General features: G+C 37.4%; 1 protein-coding gene across 1 annotated transcript in view; it reads left to right on the top strand.

The window, feature by feature from the left end:
* LOC113922176 (zinc finger protein 33B-like) overlaps positions 1-7,746 on the top strand; it is a 28,390-nt gene extending 20,644 nt beyond the window's left edge. Inside the window, exons 5-6 of the mRNA XM_027594092.2 lie at positions 1,390-1,503; positions 3,846-7,746. Coding sequence (XP_027449893.1) covers positions 1,390-1,503; positions 3,846-6,097 — 2,366 coding nt within the window. The 3' untranslated portion in view covers positions 6,098-7,746. The remainder of the gene's footprint in view (positions 1-1,389; positions 1,504-3,845) is intronic.
* The last annotated feature ends 12,053 nt before the right edge of the window (positions 7,747-19,799 follow it).

The raw sequence follows: 19,799 nt of genomic DNA on the forward strand, positions 1-19,799 counted from the left end.
AGGTGAGAGGTGATCAAATTGAGTTTGATGCTTCTGTTCTTCAGAAAAAGAGGTGTAAGATACTGAATTCCTCCAGATTTTAAGTTAAATATTCATGGTATGATGTGATGGATAGCCACCTAAAGCTGAGAAACAGGTGCGTATAACTTCTAAAGTTGTAAAGAAGAAAAAATGGAAAAGATACGAAATTTTTTCAAAAAGAAGGAAGAAAAGTACAATAGAATCGGTAGTAAAATTGTGACAAATACAAAGTGCCAACTAAAATGTGAGAGACGACTTGAATTTTTTTCAGTAATCATAAATGGAAACAGACTACATTTACCTGTTAAAGTGCAAAGTGTCAAATTGGATCTTCAAAATATAATAATACCTTGCTATAGCTAAAATAATAGGTTTTCGTTTATTCTGCTAACTACATGTTATATTTTTAGCATCTTTTACCCACTTGACATTCAGTGTTATATACCTGCCCATATACAGAATATACAGGATATCCCCCCTTCAATGTGGCAAGAAGTAATATCACAATTAGCATTCACAAATCATAAATTTTACCCGCTTCATTTGTTAACCTTTTATGAGTCTTCTCTTGTAACTGTCTTAGTATCATTTTATTTTTCTGACTTCTTTTCTTACTAGTGTTAGATCACTATTGTTTTATTTTTGTAAACTTTAAAAAATTCTTTTTATAGGGTCTCCTGGGCGTCTCAGTTGGTTAAGCATCTGCCTTCGGCTCAGGTGATCCCAGGGTCCTGGGATCGAGTCCCACATTAGGCTCCTTGCTCAGCAGGGAGCCTGCTTCTCACTCTGCCTGCTGCTTCCCCTGCTATGCTTTCTCTCTCTCTCTCTCTCTCTCTCTCTCTCTCTCTCTCTCTCTCTGGCAAGTAAATAAATTAAAAAAAAATTCTTTTCATATTCTCACTTTGCACTGATACCACCCAAAACACTTAGGCATTCTGTTTTACTCTTTGTTCTAATTCCTAAATGCAATTACACTTTGCCGCACAAACCGTCTAATTTATCATGTTAATATCTTGAGTTGTATTTTCCCCAATATGTAATTAGCAAATTTATGTTTTTCTCATTTAATGATCCTTAATATTTTTTTACCTTTTTTTTAAGATTTATTTATTTATTAAGAGCAAACACACATGAGTGGGGGGGTGCAGCAGAAGAGGGAGAGAGAGAATCTCAAGCAGACTCTGCTGAGCATGGAGCCCTAAGCGGGGCTCAATCTCATAGCCGTGAGATCACAACCTGAGCTGAATCCCAAGAGTCGGACACTTAACCAACAGCCACCCAGGTGCTCCAGTGACCCTTAAATATGACTACATCTCATCTCTGTGGCACAGAACTGGTGCTAAACTCCCATTTACTCCTTATTCCTAGGATTGCCCACAGATACGCTTTCCTGCCATACAAGTCCACATTTCATTCCTAACATACTTGGGGATTCTTGTGAATTAATACATGAAAAGTACATGGAGCAGTGCTTGGCGTATGGTAATGGTTACTTTTCCTGTTAACTTTTCCTATTGTTAATAGCATTGTCTTTGTTTTTAAGCACATTTTTTAAATTTAAGCTCAGCTTTCGTAAAATGTTCCTTCCTTGCTTTGATTTACATTATCTAGTATGGAATCTGATTCCTGATAGTGTATGAATGTTGAATGAAGAAGCTATTACTGGATTATAATTTCTTCAAAGACAGCATATCTTTATTTTGTCGTATAATATATAATGGGTATTGGATCATTACTTAATTCATTAACTGTGCCTCTTGATGAGTGAGAGAACCTTTATATTCAGAAAATACTACAAGGAATTTCTAAATGCACATGTTGGGTTATAAACGTGTAGATTCTTATTTTTAAGATTTTATTTACTTATTTGACAGAGAGCACAAGCAGGGGGAGCAGTGGGGAGAGGGAGAGGGAGAAGCAGGCCCCCTGCCCAGCAGGGAGCCCAACGTGGGGCTCGATCCCAGGACCCTGGGATCACGACGTGAGGCGAAGGCAGACGCTTAACAACTCAGCCACCCAGGTGCCCCAAACCTGTAGATTCTTGTTCAATGTTACAGATTTGTAGAAAACTTGGACTTTGTTTTGAAAAAGCACACCACTTGTTAAATACCATTACTTTCATGTCCACTCAGATGTATTCATAGGAAATCAGATATAAATACTTGTGACACCATAGGTTGTAGTTGGGAAAAGAAAAAAGACTACTGAGTATTTCAAATTTCAGCAGTTAACAGGGTATGTTTATGTTTAAAGGGGGTATTATCCAACATTCTGATAGAATGAGATGTATAGAATGTGATTAATTTTAAATTTCAATGTAAGTAGGACTCGAAATGGTAGAGATGTTTGTGAAGACTTATAATGAGACAGTGTCATTTTCCTAAAGAGTGAAGTTCTGAGCAAATCCAAAATGGGAATGTAAACCAGCTGAGTGAAAAGTCTTGGTTGAACTTGAATGATTTTTGGCAAATTAATAGTCTGGCATTTCTAGAAAGAAGACATTTATTATGGACTAGTGAAGTGATCACTTGAGTACCTAATATGTATGTGGTTGGGGACAAATCCCGCCCCCCCGAAATTATAACTGCGGTGTGTTTGCTTCTAATGGTGCTTGGAGACAATGGGCTTTGAATAGGTTTTTTTTTTTTTTTTTTTTTAAGATTTTATTTACTTGACACGGAGAGAGATAGCGAGAGCAGGAACACAAGCAGGGGGAGTGGGAGAGGGAGAAGCAGGCTTCCCGCCAAGCAGGGAGCCTGATGCGGGGCTCGATCCCAGGACCTTGGGATTATGACCTGACGTGAAGGCAGATGCTTAACGACTGAGTCACCCAGGCGCCCTGAATAGGTTTTTAAATAGGGTCATCATTGTTATGTTGTATGTACTGAGCAAGAAGGTAACGTGAAGTATAGCTGAGAATTCTTAGGGTAAATAAATATATCATTGAATGTTTTAGGTCAGGTCTTCCATGGTTATAAATGAAACCACGAAATGTAGAAATCCGGGTGTAAAAGAAAAAAGTATTAATATTATGTCAGAGCAAGTTTACAGTGGGGAAAAATTAGCATCTGGTGGTAGCATATCTGACAAAATAAGTTTGAATATACCACAACTAAAACAACTGATGGGTTTGATCATCTTTCAGTCTTGTTCTCATCTTTTTGATTTTCCTGGTGGACATTTATATTTTTTATAAGTAACACAAGTAGAGGGAAAATTAGAAACCACATTACAGGACTCTATTCACAAGCACAAAGAAATCCGTGCTTTCAGAAATTTAATTTGATATTAACAATGTACTAAATGTATAACAAAACAAGTACTTTTAAAAGGAGGAGAATGAAACTGTAAACATGGAAAGTGTAGAGAGAATTTAGCTGCACTAATGTAAGTATGAGGAATATTATGTAAAGTCTGATCCTTCAAAATATCAAATTGTTCCTCTATTTCTTTCGGGCACTCTTATCTACTAAGTTTCATGGCCTCTCTAGTTCTCTACATTTCCCCTTCCTAGATGAGCCATTTTTTTTCCAAGTCTGTTTTCTTCACCATGCTTTTTATTTATTTCTAATGTATATATTAAGTCTTGAAATATGTATTTGAAAATTGCCAAATGTAGATGTGTGTGTTCTAAGTTTCTATCCCCCTTTTCCACCCTGTCAGGTTTTATTTTTTTTAATCCGAAGGATGGGGCAATATGACTATTTGGGTCACTCTTATTTCACAAAACGAAGTCAGTGATGTAAATGGCATTTGTTTTAAGTGTAATTTCATCATAATTATGATACGATTCATGGCTTATGGTTTGTTTTTCTCACTTCTAGAAGTCTGCAAAGTTGATAACCAACTAGAAAAGAATCAAGAAACCCAGGACAGACATTTTTGTCAAGCCCCGTTTATCAACAACAAAACACTGACTATGCACAGAGGTAATGTATTAGGAAGCATTTTTAATTTCAGCACAGACCCAGTTCCTTCCATAAAAATACCCTGTAGGTGTGACTCGTGTGATATGAATTTGAAATGTATTTCAGAATTAATTATTAATAAGAAAAACTCTTTAAGTAAGAAGCCTGTTAACCTCAATACATATGGGAAATTGTTCCTTCATATTAACCATGAACAAACTCAAATGGGAGAGAAACCTTGTGAATTCATTCAAAATGGAAAATACCTCAGTCATAATGAAGATTTCATCCCATATCAGAGAATTAAAAATACAGAGCAATCCTTTATTCAAAGCGATAAGGAATACAAGGAATGTTGGCAAGCTTTCCATGAGAAGGCAGTTGTCATTCCATATAACCAAGCTCACATAGACCAGAGTCCTTGTGAACATAATGAATCTGATAAAACTTTCTGTAATGATTCAGCCCTCATGGTCCGTAAGATGGCACAAAGAACAGAAAATCCTTGTGAGTTTCATGAATATGCTAAAACTTTTGAGAAGTCATCTCTCTTGGAACACAGAGTTCATGTAGAGGTGAAAGGTTATGAGTATATTGAAAGAGTGGATAATTTCAATGGGAGATCAGACTTCCCTGACACAGGAGAGAGAATATTTGAATATAACAACTTGGGAGAACCTTTCTGGGAGAAGGCAGTTCTGAATGTAACTCAGAGAACACACATAGGAGACAAGGTCTGTGAATGTAATGAATGTGCAAAAACATTCTGCAAAAAGTCAAAACTCACCAAACATCAGAAAATACATACAAGAGAGAAACCCTATGAATGTAAGGAATGTGGGAAATGCTTCTCTCGGAAATCTCTCCTCACTTTACATCAGCGAATCCACACAGGAGAGAAACCATACAAATGTAAGGAGTGTGGGAAATGCTTCTCTAGAAGTTCACACCTCATAATTCATCAGAGAACTCACACAGGAGAGAAACCCTATGAATGTAAGGAATGTAGAAAAAGCTTCTACCATAAGTCATATCTCACAGTACACCAGAGAATTCACACAGGGGAGAAGCCCTATGAATGTAATCAGTGTGGAAAAACCTTCATAAGCAACTCAGTCCTCACAATACATCAGAAAACACACACAGGTGAGAAACCCTATGAGTGTAATCAATGTGGAAAATTCTTCTCTAGAAACTCCTACCTTACAGTACATCTGAGAACTCACACAGGGGAGAAACCCTATGAATGTGAGATATGTGGAAAAACCTTTTGTCACAAGTCAGATGTCACTAAACATGAGAAAACGCACATAGGGGGAAAACCCTATGGATGTAATCAGTGCGGAAAAACCTTTAGTCGCAACTCAGGTCTAAAAGTACATCAGAGAACTCACACAAAGGAGAAGCCATATGAATGTAGTGAGTGTGGGAAATCCTTTTCTGAGAAATCAGTCCTCACAGTACATCAGAGGATACACACAGGGGAAAAACCTTATAAGTGTAATGAATGTGGAAAAACCTTCTACAATAAATCAGACCTCACTAAACACCACAGAACTCACACAGGTGAGAAACCTTATGAATGTAAGGAATGTGGGAAATTCTTCTCTAGGAATTCATACCTTACAGTACACCAGCGAACTCATACAGGAGAGAAGCCCTATGTGTGTAAAAAATGTGGGAAGACTTTTTGCCATAAGTCAGATTATACAATACATAAACGAACACACAGAGGGGAAAAATCGTATCACTGTAATCAGTGTGGGAAGACCTTTACTTGCAGTTCAGTCCTCAGATCACATCAGAGAACTCACACAGGTGAGAAGCCCTATGAATGTAATGAGTGTGGGAAGTCATTTTCTGAGAAATCCATTCTCACCGTACATCAGAGAATACACACAGGGGAGAAACCTTATGAGTGTAACGAATGTGGGAAGTCCTTCTATCATAAGTCAGATCTCACTAAGCATCAGAGAACACACACAGGAGAGAAACCCTATAAATGTAATCGTTGTGGGAAAACCTTCAGTTGTAACTCAGGCCTCAAAGTACATCAGAGAAGACACATAAGAGAGAAGCCCTATGAATGTATTGAGAGTGAGAAAACCTCCAAGAAAACAGTTATCACAGTACATCCAAGGTTACACACAGGGGAAGAAAATTTCTAAACACAGCAGTGAGAGAAATCTTTCTCTTGTGATTCATACCTCAAAATACCACAGAAAATTCACAAAAGACCTGACCCCTATGAATGTAAAGAATGGCCAATCTTTTACCGTAAGTCATCTTCCAAAGTAAAGAAGAGAATACTTATAGTGGCAAATACTCTGAATTTGGTGAATGTTTAAAAATCTGTTGTAAATAAGACAACTAAAAGTGACTGTAGAAGAAACCCTATTAATGCATGTAGGAAATATGGGGAATTATTTTTATTATGAAGTAGAGCTTATTAAAGAAAGAACTTACATAGGAGATAATCCTGTCAATCAAACAGATGAGTGAAAATGTTCTTCCAGAATTTGGCCAGAAATAACAATCAGACCACCCTTGGGAAAAAGTGTCAACATCTTGTATTTTTTTGAGACCTTCATAACACAAGTTGTATTCAATGTATGTCAGGGAAATAATAGGGAAGATACCCAAAGAATGCAGCAAATGTGGTTGAGCCTTTATCAAGAGATGCCATTTTGTTGAGCAAGACAATTGATATTGGAGGAAGTCATAAAGATGTTTTGAATGTGCAGACTGTAACAAAATTCAGACTTTATTATATCTGAAGATTGTATTGAAGGAAGAATGTCTCTAGGTAATATGGACAGAAATTTTCCTTTAGATATATCATTCTTAAAGTTATGTTTTTCTCTGATCTCAAATTTTTTAATAGAAACAAAGCTGAAAATAGACATTTTTAAAAACATTAACTGGAATGCAAAGCTTTTTGAAAAGAACAAATAAACTGAATAATCTTTTCAGACTCTGATTTCACTTCGGGAGAAACACATGACACCCCATGGCCCTCCCTAGCATGAGCCATCATAGGTTTTTGATTAGTCTGTCTCCAGACTATGCTGTTACCTCTGCGAATAATGCTTGATGGTCTGGTTCATCCTGGGGTCTAGTTTTCCCCATGGACTAGATTCATACCAGAATGTACACTGCCACCAGCCAGGGACAGTCTGGAGGACGTATCTGCTTCCTCTTTGTAGGTTCAGGAACCAGAAGAAACATTGAGTGTGTTAATGAAAGTAGAGTACTGTAGGGCATATGACCTTTGTGTCCCAATTGAAATTTCCAGGAAGCTCATCATAGCTCAGCTTTCTTGAATTCAGGCCTGTTGACCCAGTGATAGCCCACCTTTCCAGGGGGTGTGTCCAGTTATGAGGAATATCATAACCATTGCTGTGTCTGCTGCAGGTTGGAAGTAATGTACAAGAATAGTTGAAGTATCTGCATACCATCCTCAAATCCATTCCATATCCTGTAACTTCTGCCACCTTCAGCACTTTTCTAAATTTGGTTAATATTGATCTCACATCTCATTACTTTTACAGTAATATTTTACATATATTTCTGTGTGTGTGTGTGTGTCTAACATTGTTTTCCTTGTATATCAGTGGGAACACGTGTTTTGCAACTTGCTTTTGTCTTCGGGTGCATGGTTTTGATATTTATACATATTGACATACTTAGCTATAGTTGATGCGTTTTAATAAAGCATGATATATGACTATAACAATATTGTCTATTTTCCTGTTTATGATTTTCAAAATTTTAAGAGCTTTGTTATTAAAATAACATTTCCAAATTTTTAAAAATCAACTCTGGGCAATAATTTAAATATGGTTAATTCTACCGACTCAAATTTTAATAAGAGTATACTCATACATATGACTCCTACAGTTTAGAGACAACCCATCACCCAGAAGGGTTTCTCATTCCCCTTTCCCAGTCACTCCTGGGACTTGCCCCCCACCATGGCCCCTGGCAACCAATAATCTGCTTTCAGTAACGAGGTTAGACTGATTTTTTAAAATATCATTTCACATAAATGGAGATATCTAAGATGTCTCTTCCTTGTCTTTTATTCAGCATGATTTTGAGATGTATCCATGTTTTAGCATCTGTCAGTAACTCTTTTGTTTTTTATTAAGTCATATTTTATTGGATGCTTAATTACAGTTTATCCGTTCTCTTTCCAGTTTTTGGTTGTTATGAACATAGCTGCAGTGAACTTCATGTGCATTTTAATGTAGGCATGTTTTTATTTCTCTCGGGTAAATACTTAGGAGCAAAGTTTTTCGGTTTGTAGGATTAGTATATACAATGTCAGACTTCTCTGAAGTGGTTGTTCCATTTTACATTTCTGTCACCAGTGTGTGAGAGTTGGAGTTATTTCACATTTTTGTCAATACTTGGTATTGTTACTTTTTAATACAGCCATTTTAATGTGCATAGTGGCATTTCCCTGTGCTTTTCATTTGCATTGCCTTGATAAATAGTGATGTTACGCATCTTTCACTTACTTGCCATTTGTGTATCTTATTTTGTGAAGCATCTGTTTAAATCGTTTGCCCACTTCGTAGGTTGTCTTATTTTTGAGTTATAAAGATTTTTTATTGATTGGATATTTTCCCCCAATCTGTACCCTCTCCCCCCGTTTGTGGCTTTTTAGAAGTTTTTCATTTTGATAAAGCCCAGCTTACCAGTTTTAATCTTTTTTAAGAAATCTTTGCAGACCCAAGAGTATCAGAGATTTTTCCTCTTGTTTTCTAAATGCTTTAGCTCTATGTTAGGTATATGATCTATTTGGAATACATTTTTGTGTATAGTGTTTTAAGGGTCAAAATTTATATTATTCCATTTGAACATTCCATTTTTTCAGCACCATTTGTTGAAAAGACTATCTTTTCTCCATTGAATTACCTTGGCACCTTTTAAGACATCCAGTTGATTATTTGTCTTTGTGTGTGTCGGGGGTGGTTTCTACCTGTGGGTCCTTTTTCCTGTTCCATTGATCTGTTTAGCTTCTCTACATTGTCTTTATTCCCATATCTTTGTTAATAAGTCTTTAAATGAAATTGTATCAATTCTCCAACTTTGTTCTCTTGTCCAGAACTGTTTTGGCCCTTGCATGTCTTTTGCATTTCCACATACATTTTAGAATGAACTTGTCGGTTTCTAAAAAAAAAAAAACCAAAGGCTGCCTTCATAATTGCTTTTAGGATTTTATTTATTTTATATGTCTGGGGAAAGTTGACATCTTAATAATACTGACTTTCTGATCCATGAATGTGCTCTATCTCACCATTTAATTAGGTCTTTAATTTCTCTCAGCAGCGTTTTGTATTGCCTGAGTACAGACATTGTTTTGTTAGATTCATCCCGAAGTCTGTCTTGATTTGGATGCTATTATAAGTAGTATTATTTATGTAATTTCACTTTCAGTAGTTCTTTGTTAATCTATAGCAATACAGTTGATCCTTGTGTATTGACCTTGTTTCCTGTAACCTTGATAAACATCGTTTTGGTAGCTTTTTGATTCCATAAAATTTTCTAATTGTATATGATCATGTCTCCTGCACTTGCTTCTTTCTTTTCAATCTTTATGCTGTTTACGTCTTTTTTTTTTTTTTTTTTTTTTTTTTTTTTTGCCTTTACTGCATTCTCACTACAATGCTGAAGAGAACTGGTGACAAAAGACCATCCTTGCCTTACTCTCAGTCTTAGGGGACAGCATTGAGTCATTTCCCATGTTTCCTGTCAGCTCTGGGTTTCTCAGGTATAGAATGTTGTTTTTTATTCAAGTTTGCTGAGAGTTTTATGAATAAATGTTGATTTTTGTCATTTGGCCTTTTAAGCACAAAATCTAATCATATGATTCCTTTTTAAATTTTTCTGATATGATTAATTACATTGACATATTTTCAAATGTTTAAACAACCTTGTATTTTCTGGAATAAAATCCACCTGGTTGTGGTCCATCATTTATATGTTGCTGAGTTTGATTTGCAGATTAAGTGTTAAAGACGGTTGTGTCAATATTCACAAAAGAATGATGTCTGTATGATCTGTACTGACCACCCCTCTTTTGTTTTTACATTGATAAAATTTGTTTTCTCTTTCTTCATCGGTTTGGGGGAAATTTATCAGTTTCATTGATTATGCTTTTCAAAAGAATGAGTTTTTGGTTTCATTAATTTTCTCTATTTGTCCTTTTTTTATTTCATTGACTCATGTTCACTTTGCTACTATTTTTATGTTTCCATTCACTATGGGGTTAGTTCTTTTTATAACTTCTTAAAATGAAAGCTGGGTTTTCACTGGTTTTGATACTATTTCCATTTTAATTATAAACTTTTAAAGTTCTGAATTTCACTACAGCATCTAGAAATTCTGGAAAGTTATGTGTTCATTTTCATTTAGTTAAAAATATTTTCTAATTTACATTAAGGTTTCTCCACCCACCCCTGCCATGGGTTATTTAGAAAACTGTTGTGTGATTTCTAAATGTTTGGGATTTTTTTTCAGATACTTTTCTATTCATTTCTAACTTGTTTGTGTTCAGAGAATATAATTTTTATGATTTTCTGTAAGTTTTTCTTGGTGAATGTTCCATGTGAACTTGAAAAGATTATGTATTCCGCTGTCACTGGGTGAGATATTCCCAAATGTCATTTGGTTGATAATGTTTTTGCAAATTATACATATCTATGCTTAATTTCCCTTTCAGTTGTTTTATCAATTCCTGAGACAGATACGAAGTTTCCAGGTGTAATTGTGACCCTGTGTTTTTCTATTGTCGGTTTGTTATACAACTTGAAGCTCTCTTATTTTAGGTACAGTTACATTAAGATTGTTACGTCTTCTTTCTCATTGTGTAATTTTCCTGTTTATTCCTGGCAAAATTCCTTGTCCTGAAATGTGGTTTTTTTGATATTATTATAATCATTTCAGCTTCTTATGATTAGTGTTTGCATGGTATATATCTAATTCCATCTTTCTTTAGTCTATATTTGTTATTTAATTTAAAGTGATTTTTTTCTGTAAGGTAGAGTTGACTCTTGCTTTCTTATCCTGCCTGATAATCGCTGCCTTCTATCTTAATGCTTTTATTTGGAGTAAGTTCTGAGGTGAACATCTACCATCTTGCTATTTTCTTAAATTGAAATTTTTATGAGAGAAATGTAGATTCACATGCAGTTTTAAGAAACAATACATAAAAGTCCAGGGAACACTTTACTCAATTTTCGCTAATGGTAACATTTTGCAAAACTGTTGTATAAATATCACATCCAGGATATTGACATTGATCACAGGCCTTAGGAACATTTCTCGTTTTTCTTCTTTTCATTTGTTTGCATGTATATATTTAGTACAGTACAACTTCATCACTTGTGTAGCTTGTGTGTATCTGTCACTATAGTCAAAATACTGTATAGTTCCATCATCATAAGGACCTCTCGTGTTGCCCTTTTATAACCATACCCTCTTTACCCCTATGTGCTCTGCCACTATCAGTTCAGACATGTTACATAGATATGTATGTATGTCACCTTTGGGATTAGTTTCTATCCCTAGACATAACACCTTGAGTATTCATCCAAGTTATTGTATCAATGGTTCATTCCTTTTTGTTGCTGAATAGTGTTCTGTGTTATATATATATATATATATATATATATATAATAAATTGTTTAACCATTCATTGATAGATCTGGGGTTTTTGCAATTTTTGGCTATTGCAAATAAGCTGCTATGAATGCATCGTTTTGTATTCTCACCAATAATGTATAAGTCATCTAGTTTCTCTGCATCCTTACCATCGTTTGTGTTAGGACTATTTTTTGTTTTAACAGTTCTGAGAGGGGTGGCTTAGTCAGTTAAGTGTCTGCCTTTGGCTCAGGTTGTGATCCCCGGGTCCTGGGGTCAAGTCTTGCATCAGGCTCCCTGCTCAGTGGAGAGTCTGCTTCTCCCTCTTCCTCTGCCCCCCCTGCTTTGTGCTTCATCGCTCTCTCGCTCTCTCTCTCTCTCTCTCTCTCAAATAAATAAAATCTTTAAAAAATTCTGATGGGGCACCTGGGTGGCTCAGTTGGTTAAGCGTCTGCCTTCGGTTCAGGTCATGATTCCAGGGTCCTGGGATCAAGCCCCAGATCGGGCTCCCTGCTCAATGGGGAGTCTGCTTCTCTGTCTCCCTTTGCCTCTCCACCTGCTTCTTATGTGTTCTCTCTCTCCCCCAGCCCCCATCTCAAATAAATAAATAAAATCTTTAAAAAAAATTCTGATAGGTATGTAGTGATAGCTTGCTGTCATTTTATTTTTTTTAATTTATTTTTTTTTTAAGATTTTATTTATTTGTCAGAGAGAGGGCACAAGCAGGAGGAGTGGCAGGCAGAGGGAGAAGCAGGCTCCCCGTTGAGCAAGGAGCCCAATGCGGGACTCGGTATCAGGACCCTGGGATCATGACCTCAGCTGAAGGCAGATGTTTAACCAACTGAGCCGCTCAGGTGTCCCCCTTGCTGTAATTTTAATTTGCATTTCCCTAATGGTGTTTAAAATGTTTTCAAATATATATTTGCTGTCTTTTGCTCTTTGTTGAAGTGGTTCTTTTTGTCTTTTGCCCATTTTCTAACTGGGTTGTGGTTTTGCTGATGAGTTTTGAGAGTACTTTCTATATTCTGGATTATAGTTCTTTGTCAGATACAGGCAAACCTCAGAGATACTGCAGGTTCAGTTCCAGATCATGACAATAAAGCAAATGTTACAATAAAGCGAGTCAGATGAATTTTTTTGGTTTCTCAGTGTTTATGAAAGTTATGTTTACACCTTACTGTAGTCTGTTACGTGTGCACTAGCACTGTATCTAAAGAAAAAAAGAGTAAATACCTTAATTTAAAAATACCTTATTGCTAAAATATGCTAATCATTGTCTGAGCTTTCAGGGAGCTGTAATCTTTTTGCTGGTGGAAGGTCCTGCCTCAGTGTTGTTGGCCGTGAACTGATCAGGGTGGTGGTTGCTGAAGGTTGGGCGGCCGGAGCAATCTCTTGTGGCAACAATGCAAAGTTTGCCACATCGGTCAATGCTTCCTTTCACGAACAATTTCTCTGTAGCATGGGCTGCTCTTTGACAGCCTTTTACTCACAGAACTTCCTTCAAAATTGGAGTCAGTCCTATCAAACCCTGCTGTTGCTTAATCAGCAAGTTTATGTGACAGTCTGGGTCCTTTCTTGTCCTTTCAACAATCTTCACAGCATCTTGAGAAGCAGATTCCATTTCAAGAAACCACTTTCTTTGTTCATCCATAAGAAGCAACTTCTCATCTGTTCAGGTTTTATCATGAGATTATAGCAGTTCAGTCCAATCCTCAGGCTCCACTTCCAGCTCTAGTTCTCATGCTCTTCCCACCACATCTGCAGTGACTTCCTCCCCTGAAGTCTTGAACCCCTCAAAGTCCTCCATGAGGGCTGCAGTCAACTTCCTCCAGACCCCTGTTATGTTGATATTTTGACCTCTTCCCATGAACTACATGGGAATCTGGAATAGGGCATCCTTTTCAGAAGGTTTTCAATTACTTTGCCCAGGTCTATCAGGGAAATTACTATCTATGGCAGGTATAGCCTTCGAAAATGTGTTTCTTTTTTCCTCTTTTTTGAGAGAGAGGGAGGGAGTGCAAGTGGGGGGAGGGGCATTGGGAGGGGGATAGAGAGAATCTTGAGCAGGCTCCATGCCCAGCGTGGAGCCCGACACAAGGCTTGATCTCATGACCCACAAGATCATGACCTAAGTTGAAATCAAGAATCAGATGCTTAACTGACTGAGCCAACCAGACACCTCTAAAGTATATTTCTTAAATAGTAAGACTTGAAAATCAAAATTATTCCTTGCTCCTTGGGCTACAGAATGGATATTTTGTTGGCAGACATGAAAACAAGATTAATGTCATTGTCCATCTTCATCAGAGCTCTTGGGTGACCAGGTGTGTTCCTGGTGAATGAGCAGGAATCTTAATCTGGGTGGTACATGTCAGTAATTGACTTAAATACTATGATGTAAACAGATGTGCTGTTACGCAGGCTTCATTGTTCCATTTATAGAATACAGGCAGAGTAAATTCAGCATAATTATTAGGACCCCAAGATTTTTGGAATGGTACATGAACATTGGCTTCAATTTAAAGTCACCAGCTGCATTAGCCCTTACTGAGAGTCAGCCTGTCTTTAGAAGCTTTGAAGCCAGGCATTGACTTCTCTTTAGTTATGAAAGTCCTAGATGGCATCTTCTGATAGCAGGCTGCTTTGTCTACATTGAAAATCTGTTGTTCAGTGTTGCCACCTTCCTGCATTATCTCAGCTCCATCTTCTGGAGAACTTGCTGCATCTTCTCCATCAGCACCTGCTGCCTCACCTGGCACTTTGATGTTATGGAGACAGCTTCTTTTCTTAAATGTCATGAACCAACGTCTCTGAGGTTCCAGCTTTTCTTTCGCAGTTTCCTCGCCTTTCTCCACCTTCACAGAATTGAAGAGAGTTAGGACCTTGCTCTGGAATAGTCTTTGGCTTAAGGGAATGTGGCTGGTTTGACCTATCCAGACCACACAGACGTTCTCCATATCAGCAATAGGGCTGTTTCGCCCTCTTACCATCTGTGTGTCCACTGGAGTAGCACTTTCAGTTTCTTTCCAAAACTTTTCTTTTGCATTCATAACTTGCCTGACACAAGAGGCCTAACTTTTGGCCTGTGTTGGCTTCTGGCGTGCCCTTTTCACTCAGCTGAGTCATTTCTAGCTTTCGATTTAATTTAAGAGACATGACTTTGCACTTAACACTTGACACTGTAGGTATAAACTGGCCCAATTTCAACATTGTCGTGTCTCAAGGAATAAGGAGGCCCGTGGAGAGGAAGAGAGATGGGGGAATGACTGGTCAGTGGAACGGTCAGCACACACACATTTATGACTAAGGTTGTTGTCTTGGATGGGCACAGTTCTCGTGCCCCCAAATAATTAAAATGCTAACATCAAAGATGACTGATTACATCGCCATAACAAAAATAATAACAATGAAAAAGTTTGAAGTATTGTGAGACTACCAAAACGTGATGAAGAGACGCGAAGTGAACAAACGCTTTTGGAAAAATGGTGCCAATAGAGTTGCTGGACCCAGGATCACCACAAAACTTTAATTTGTAACAAATGCAGTATCTCTGAAGTGCAGTAAAGCAAAGCACAATAAAACAAGGTATGCCTGTATTTGAAAGTCTCTCAAATTTGGCAGAAAACAAATATACAGATTGAAGAAGGAAAGTTAACCACAAGAGGATAAATTAATACAAGTCCATGCAGAGACATGTTTTAATCAACCTAAAAACTAGTAACAGAAAAAATCATGAAAGAAGTTCAAGAAAAACTGTGTATTAACTTTTAGGGAACCCAGTACAAATGGTAAGAGATTTCTCACCTGAAACCTTGGCGGCCAAAAGTATATGGCATAAAATTGTTCAAGCCATTAAATAATTGTCTACTATGAAGTCTGTATTAAAAATAGCCTTTGGGAATAAAAGGGAAATATTTTCTCAGATAAAGGAAAACAGTGTGTTGCATGGTGACCTACCTTCAGACAGTGGCTAAAAGAAGTTTTTCAAGAAAATGATAACAGAGAAGGAGTCTTGGAAATTCAGAAAAGAAAGAAGGAATTGGGTAAAAATATGGGGAACTATAAAACTATTTTCGTAAGCTTCTTATAAATTATTTCATATCGGAAGCAAAAAAAAAATACCACCACCTGATGTGGTACTCAATATATATATAGATGAAAATACTAAAGACAATTATATTTCAAAATAGGACCTGTAAAGAACATAGGTAGTAATATTCCATATGTCATTCAGTGATAAAACATCACTACCAGTGGACTATGAGCAAACAGTAAGAAATGGTACAAAAAAAAAAAAATACCTGAATGTTAATTTTGCCCCAGTCATCCCTCAACAGGGTCTATTCTGAGGCACATCCTTTAGAGTGATTCAGAGTCCATGGTGGTGGTAGACACTGTTCTCTCCAGTGGCACTTTATTAACTTTCCCTCCTTAACTGTCCAACTCTCTCCTTTCCCTCTCTGTTTTCTCGAGGTGACCTCCAAAATAAACTGTGCCTAATTCCATGTCTTATCTTGCTTTTGTGCAAACCCACCGTAGTCCTGTTGGTGCCAGAAGTGGTCCTTGAAATGAGAACTTGAGTTTTCGAATCTAAAACTCGATGACTTACTGGTCACATTTCACTGAAGTCCGCGTCGCTGATAGTATGAGGATAACCCTTGTCATCCTGAAGTAGAAGGGTTCTCCTGTGTGGGGGATGAGGGTGAGGACGGGTAGATTTGTCCTGGGCAGTAGCTGTAGCACTTTGAACGGATGGGGCAATGATAAGTTTATGAAGTTGTGAGAAATGAGTTGTGGAGGTAGTGACTTTTCTGCCTTAGAAGCCTCGAACATACAGGTTCAAGTTAGCTGTCAACACAGGGCATAGTGAAGGATAGTAGACCTCCATAAGAGCATTCAAAAGATTTTTGTGTCCCGAGGAGTGAGGCTGTGTCCTGTTAGGTCATGCCCAAGGTTTAACTTCAGGATGGCAGGAGATTGCAACGGTGCAGGTGTTAATAGACTTCTTGTGCGAAACAGGAGTGGAAAATTGAGATCTAGAATGCGAAATTTGCAGCTGTTCACCCAAGACTTGAGCGCAGAGATTCTTTTAAACTCTTCAGGCTGGCAGAAGCAGCCATTTCTCTTTAATAGAATACCCTACCCCTTCCTGGAGACTGCAGATGCCTTTCACAGTCATACTTGGCCTTCTCGAAAACTACCATCCCTCTCCTCATTTCCTCCCTTAATATTTAATGTAGCTATTGATGGATTTAGTTCTATACTTTCACTCTTTGTTTGGTCCCTCTTTTTTTGTTTCTGATTTCTTGCCCTTTTTCTGTTGAATTTGAATATTTTTAGAATTCGACTTTAATTGATCTGTTGGCTTTTTAGCAATATCTCTTTGCATTATATGTATGGCAGTTGCTAGAGCAACTACCTCAGTATACATCTTCAACTTTTCACCTTCTAGTTGGAGTTAATAAGGTACCATTTCACATAAAATGTTGAGACCTTGCAACCGTAAAAGTCCATTTCCCTCCTGCCTGGCACTGTTCTTTTTGTTATGGTGGTTATATGTGCATTATAAATCCAAGACGAGGTCAGTTTTGGTTTCTAGTAGCTATGGACTGAATGTTTGTGTCCCGCCAGAATTCATGTGTTAAAACCCAGCCTCCCAATAGGATGGTAGTAGGAGTTGGGGTCCTTGGGAATGAATTAGGATTAGATGTGGTCATGGAGTGGGGCCCTCTACTTGCTTCTACTTTTGACTGTTAGTGTTGCCACCTGGCTTCTGCGGGGCCACAATTCCATCATCTCCTTTGGCCTTTGTGAGAGCAGTTCCATAGCGGCATCTCCTACCGTTAGTCTTGGCCTGCAGCGCACAGTCCTCATCAAGCTCGCTTGTTGTACATGTGCTCCTGTCACTGGTGTGCTCCTTCCCACTTGAGTGACCTCCAAAGTTGGCACGGTCTCTTTCGAGAGGACCAGCCCTGTGACCCAGCAGTCCCATTCGTCTTTGTAACTCCTGGAGCTTTGGTTTTAAAATTGTAGGATGACATCTATTAATAGGCTGTTCTTTCAGTGGATTTGGGCAAAATGTGTTCATATACAAGGCTGAAATAGAATATAAAACAGTGCATTATAAATAGTGAGGGTATCTTTCCAGAAATTTTTTTTAGGATACACTTCAGTTGTATTTGTGTATACCATAAATATTTTTTTTCCTTGTCTTTAATGTTTTTACTCTAGATAGCGACGTGGCTTGTCTGATTATATCCTTACACTGTTTCCTCAAGTATAGTGTCATTTGAGGACTTCCTTGACCACCCCCGTCCATCAGTTCTCTAGCTTGCTTTATTGGTTTTTTTATCCTCAAACTTAACCACAGTCTGCCATAAGAAGTATCTTACTTTTTGACCCCCTACCTATCCTGTCTTCCCCAACTAGAATTAAACCTCTGTGAGCTCTGTGAGCGTATGTTTTCTTTTGTTCACTGCTATAAACCCATGCCAAGAATAGTGCCTGGTACATAATAAGTGTTTAAACATTGTTGAAGGTATGACCACATTTAAGTTCTTATTGCTTTTGGAGAATACTGCATTGCTTAAAGGGAACTGATGTTAAAAAAAAAAATAGAAAAAAAACTTGTTTAGAGAAACTCCCATAATGTGTCCAAGACTTAGTAAGTGCTCATATCAATAAGTAAAAGGGTAAAATAGAATTGATTAGAAAATAACATCATGGGTAGAAATGATATTGTTTCGTGCAAATGTGTTTCAAGTTGATATGCATACATTCAATAATACATATATAAATATATAATTATATGTACTGCATTTATCATATATTCACATATCACGTATTCCCACATACATCCACAAAGTTCACTTCCTCATTCTTCAGCTATTTGCTGGACTTCTTTTTCTCAGACCTTTTCTGACCCCCTTTTCAGTTGAATTCCCTCTCTGTAATTCGCTATCCTTTTTTCTTTTTTAAAACAACACTGGCCATCTTGTGTACTATGTATGTAACTTTTTTATATTTCCTAAACCCTGTTCCTCCCCCAATACCCTGCCCACCACAATACAAGTGTTACTAAGGTAGAGCTGTTTTTATTCACTACCTATTTCCACAGTGCCTAAAATAGTTCCTGATAAATGGTAGGTACTTAATAAAGTTTTGTGAATGAATTAATATGTTTCTGTGGGTGTGTTGGTCATGAAGTATAATAAATTGTTTCTTACAGTGTGGAAGTTTTTTTTTAAATGTTTAAAACACTATAAAGAAATTCTTAACTCAATGGCAAAAGTATGGGCAGTAATTGTATTTATAATAGTGAATTCTCTAATTCTTTCATATAGTGAAATTACATTTCACTAATAATAAAAAATTGGAAACTAAATGTTCAACAACTGAAAAGATTCTTGTAGTTTTATAAAGTATGTAATAGTTTAAATATTCAACTTGAGCTATAAACATAGATCGATATGGATAAATCTCAAAACCATAGAATTGAATAGCAAGTTTCAGAAGAGCTTACATGTTACCACACTGAGAAAACTTGCAAGGCAAATATTAATCTATTATTTCTAGACACAAACTCTAGATATAAAGTAAGAGTATAAGTCAATAAAGAAGATAAACAAATTTAGAAGAGTTCAGAGTGGAAAGTTGTAGTTTGGGCAATGATTTTGCAAAGATACCTGTGGCTTTGATTTTTGTAATCTTTTACTTGTTAACAGGGGGATAGGTGTTCATGTTATTCTCCATTCTTTTCTGTTTTATGGGGAAAAAAAATTTTTTTTAAATGACCAGGCTTCCAATACCCTGAAAAGGTTATCTGTAGCACAGAACCTTGCACCTCTCCTGGCCCTAGTGCTTTTCAGGGAATTGGACTGGTGACACCGAGGGCACATGTCATGGAGGTTCCCAGAAATGGCAGTTCTCTAGTTTCATGGTGTGAACATTTTGCCCCTAGAGGACGCAGGGATGGTCTGAGGTACTGGTATCACCCACCACCTCTGGCTGTTCTCTGTCTCTTCAGGGGGAGATTTTGGTCAATCTTAAGCTCTCCTAAGGAGGATTCTAGGATGAAATAGATTGGCAGGCGCTATGTGGAAAGCTGAGGCCAGTCTTGTCACAAACATGTGAGATGGGCTGGTCACAATCTTGCAAGGACTCCCCCCAGGGTGTGATGAGAGTTTGAGGGGAAAGAGAATTTCAAGCCAAGGGAATGAT

The sequence above is a fragment of the Zalophus californianus genome, chromosome 15, assembly GCF_009762305.2.
Source record: "Zalophus californianus isolate mZalCal1 chromosome 15, mZalCal1.pri.v2, whole genome shotgun sequence".
Taxonomy (NCBI): domain Eukaryota; kingdom Metazoa; phylum Chordata; class Mammalia; order Carnivora; family Otariidae; genus Zalophus; species Zalophus californianus.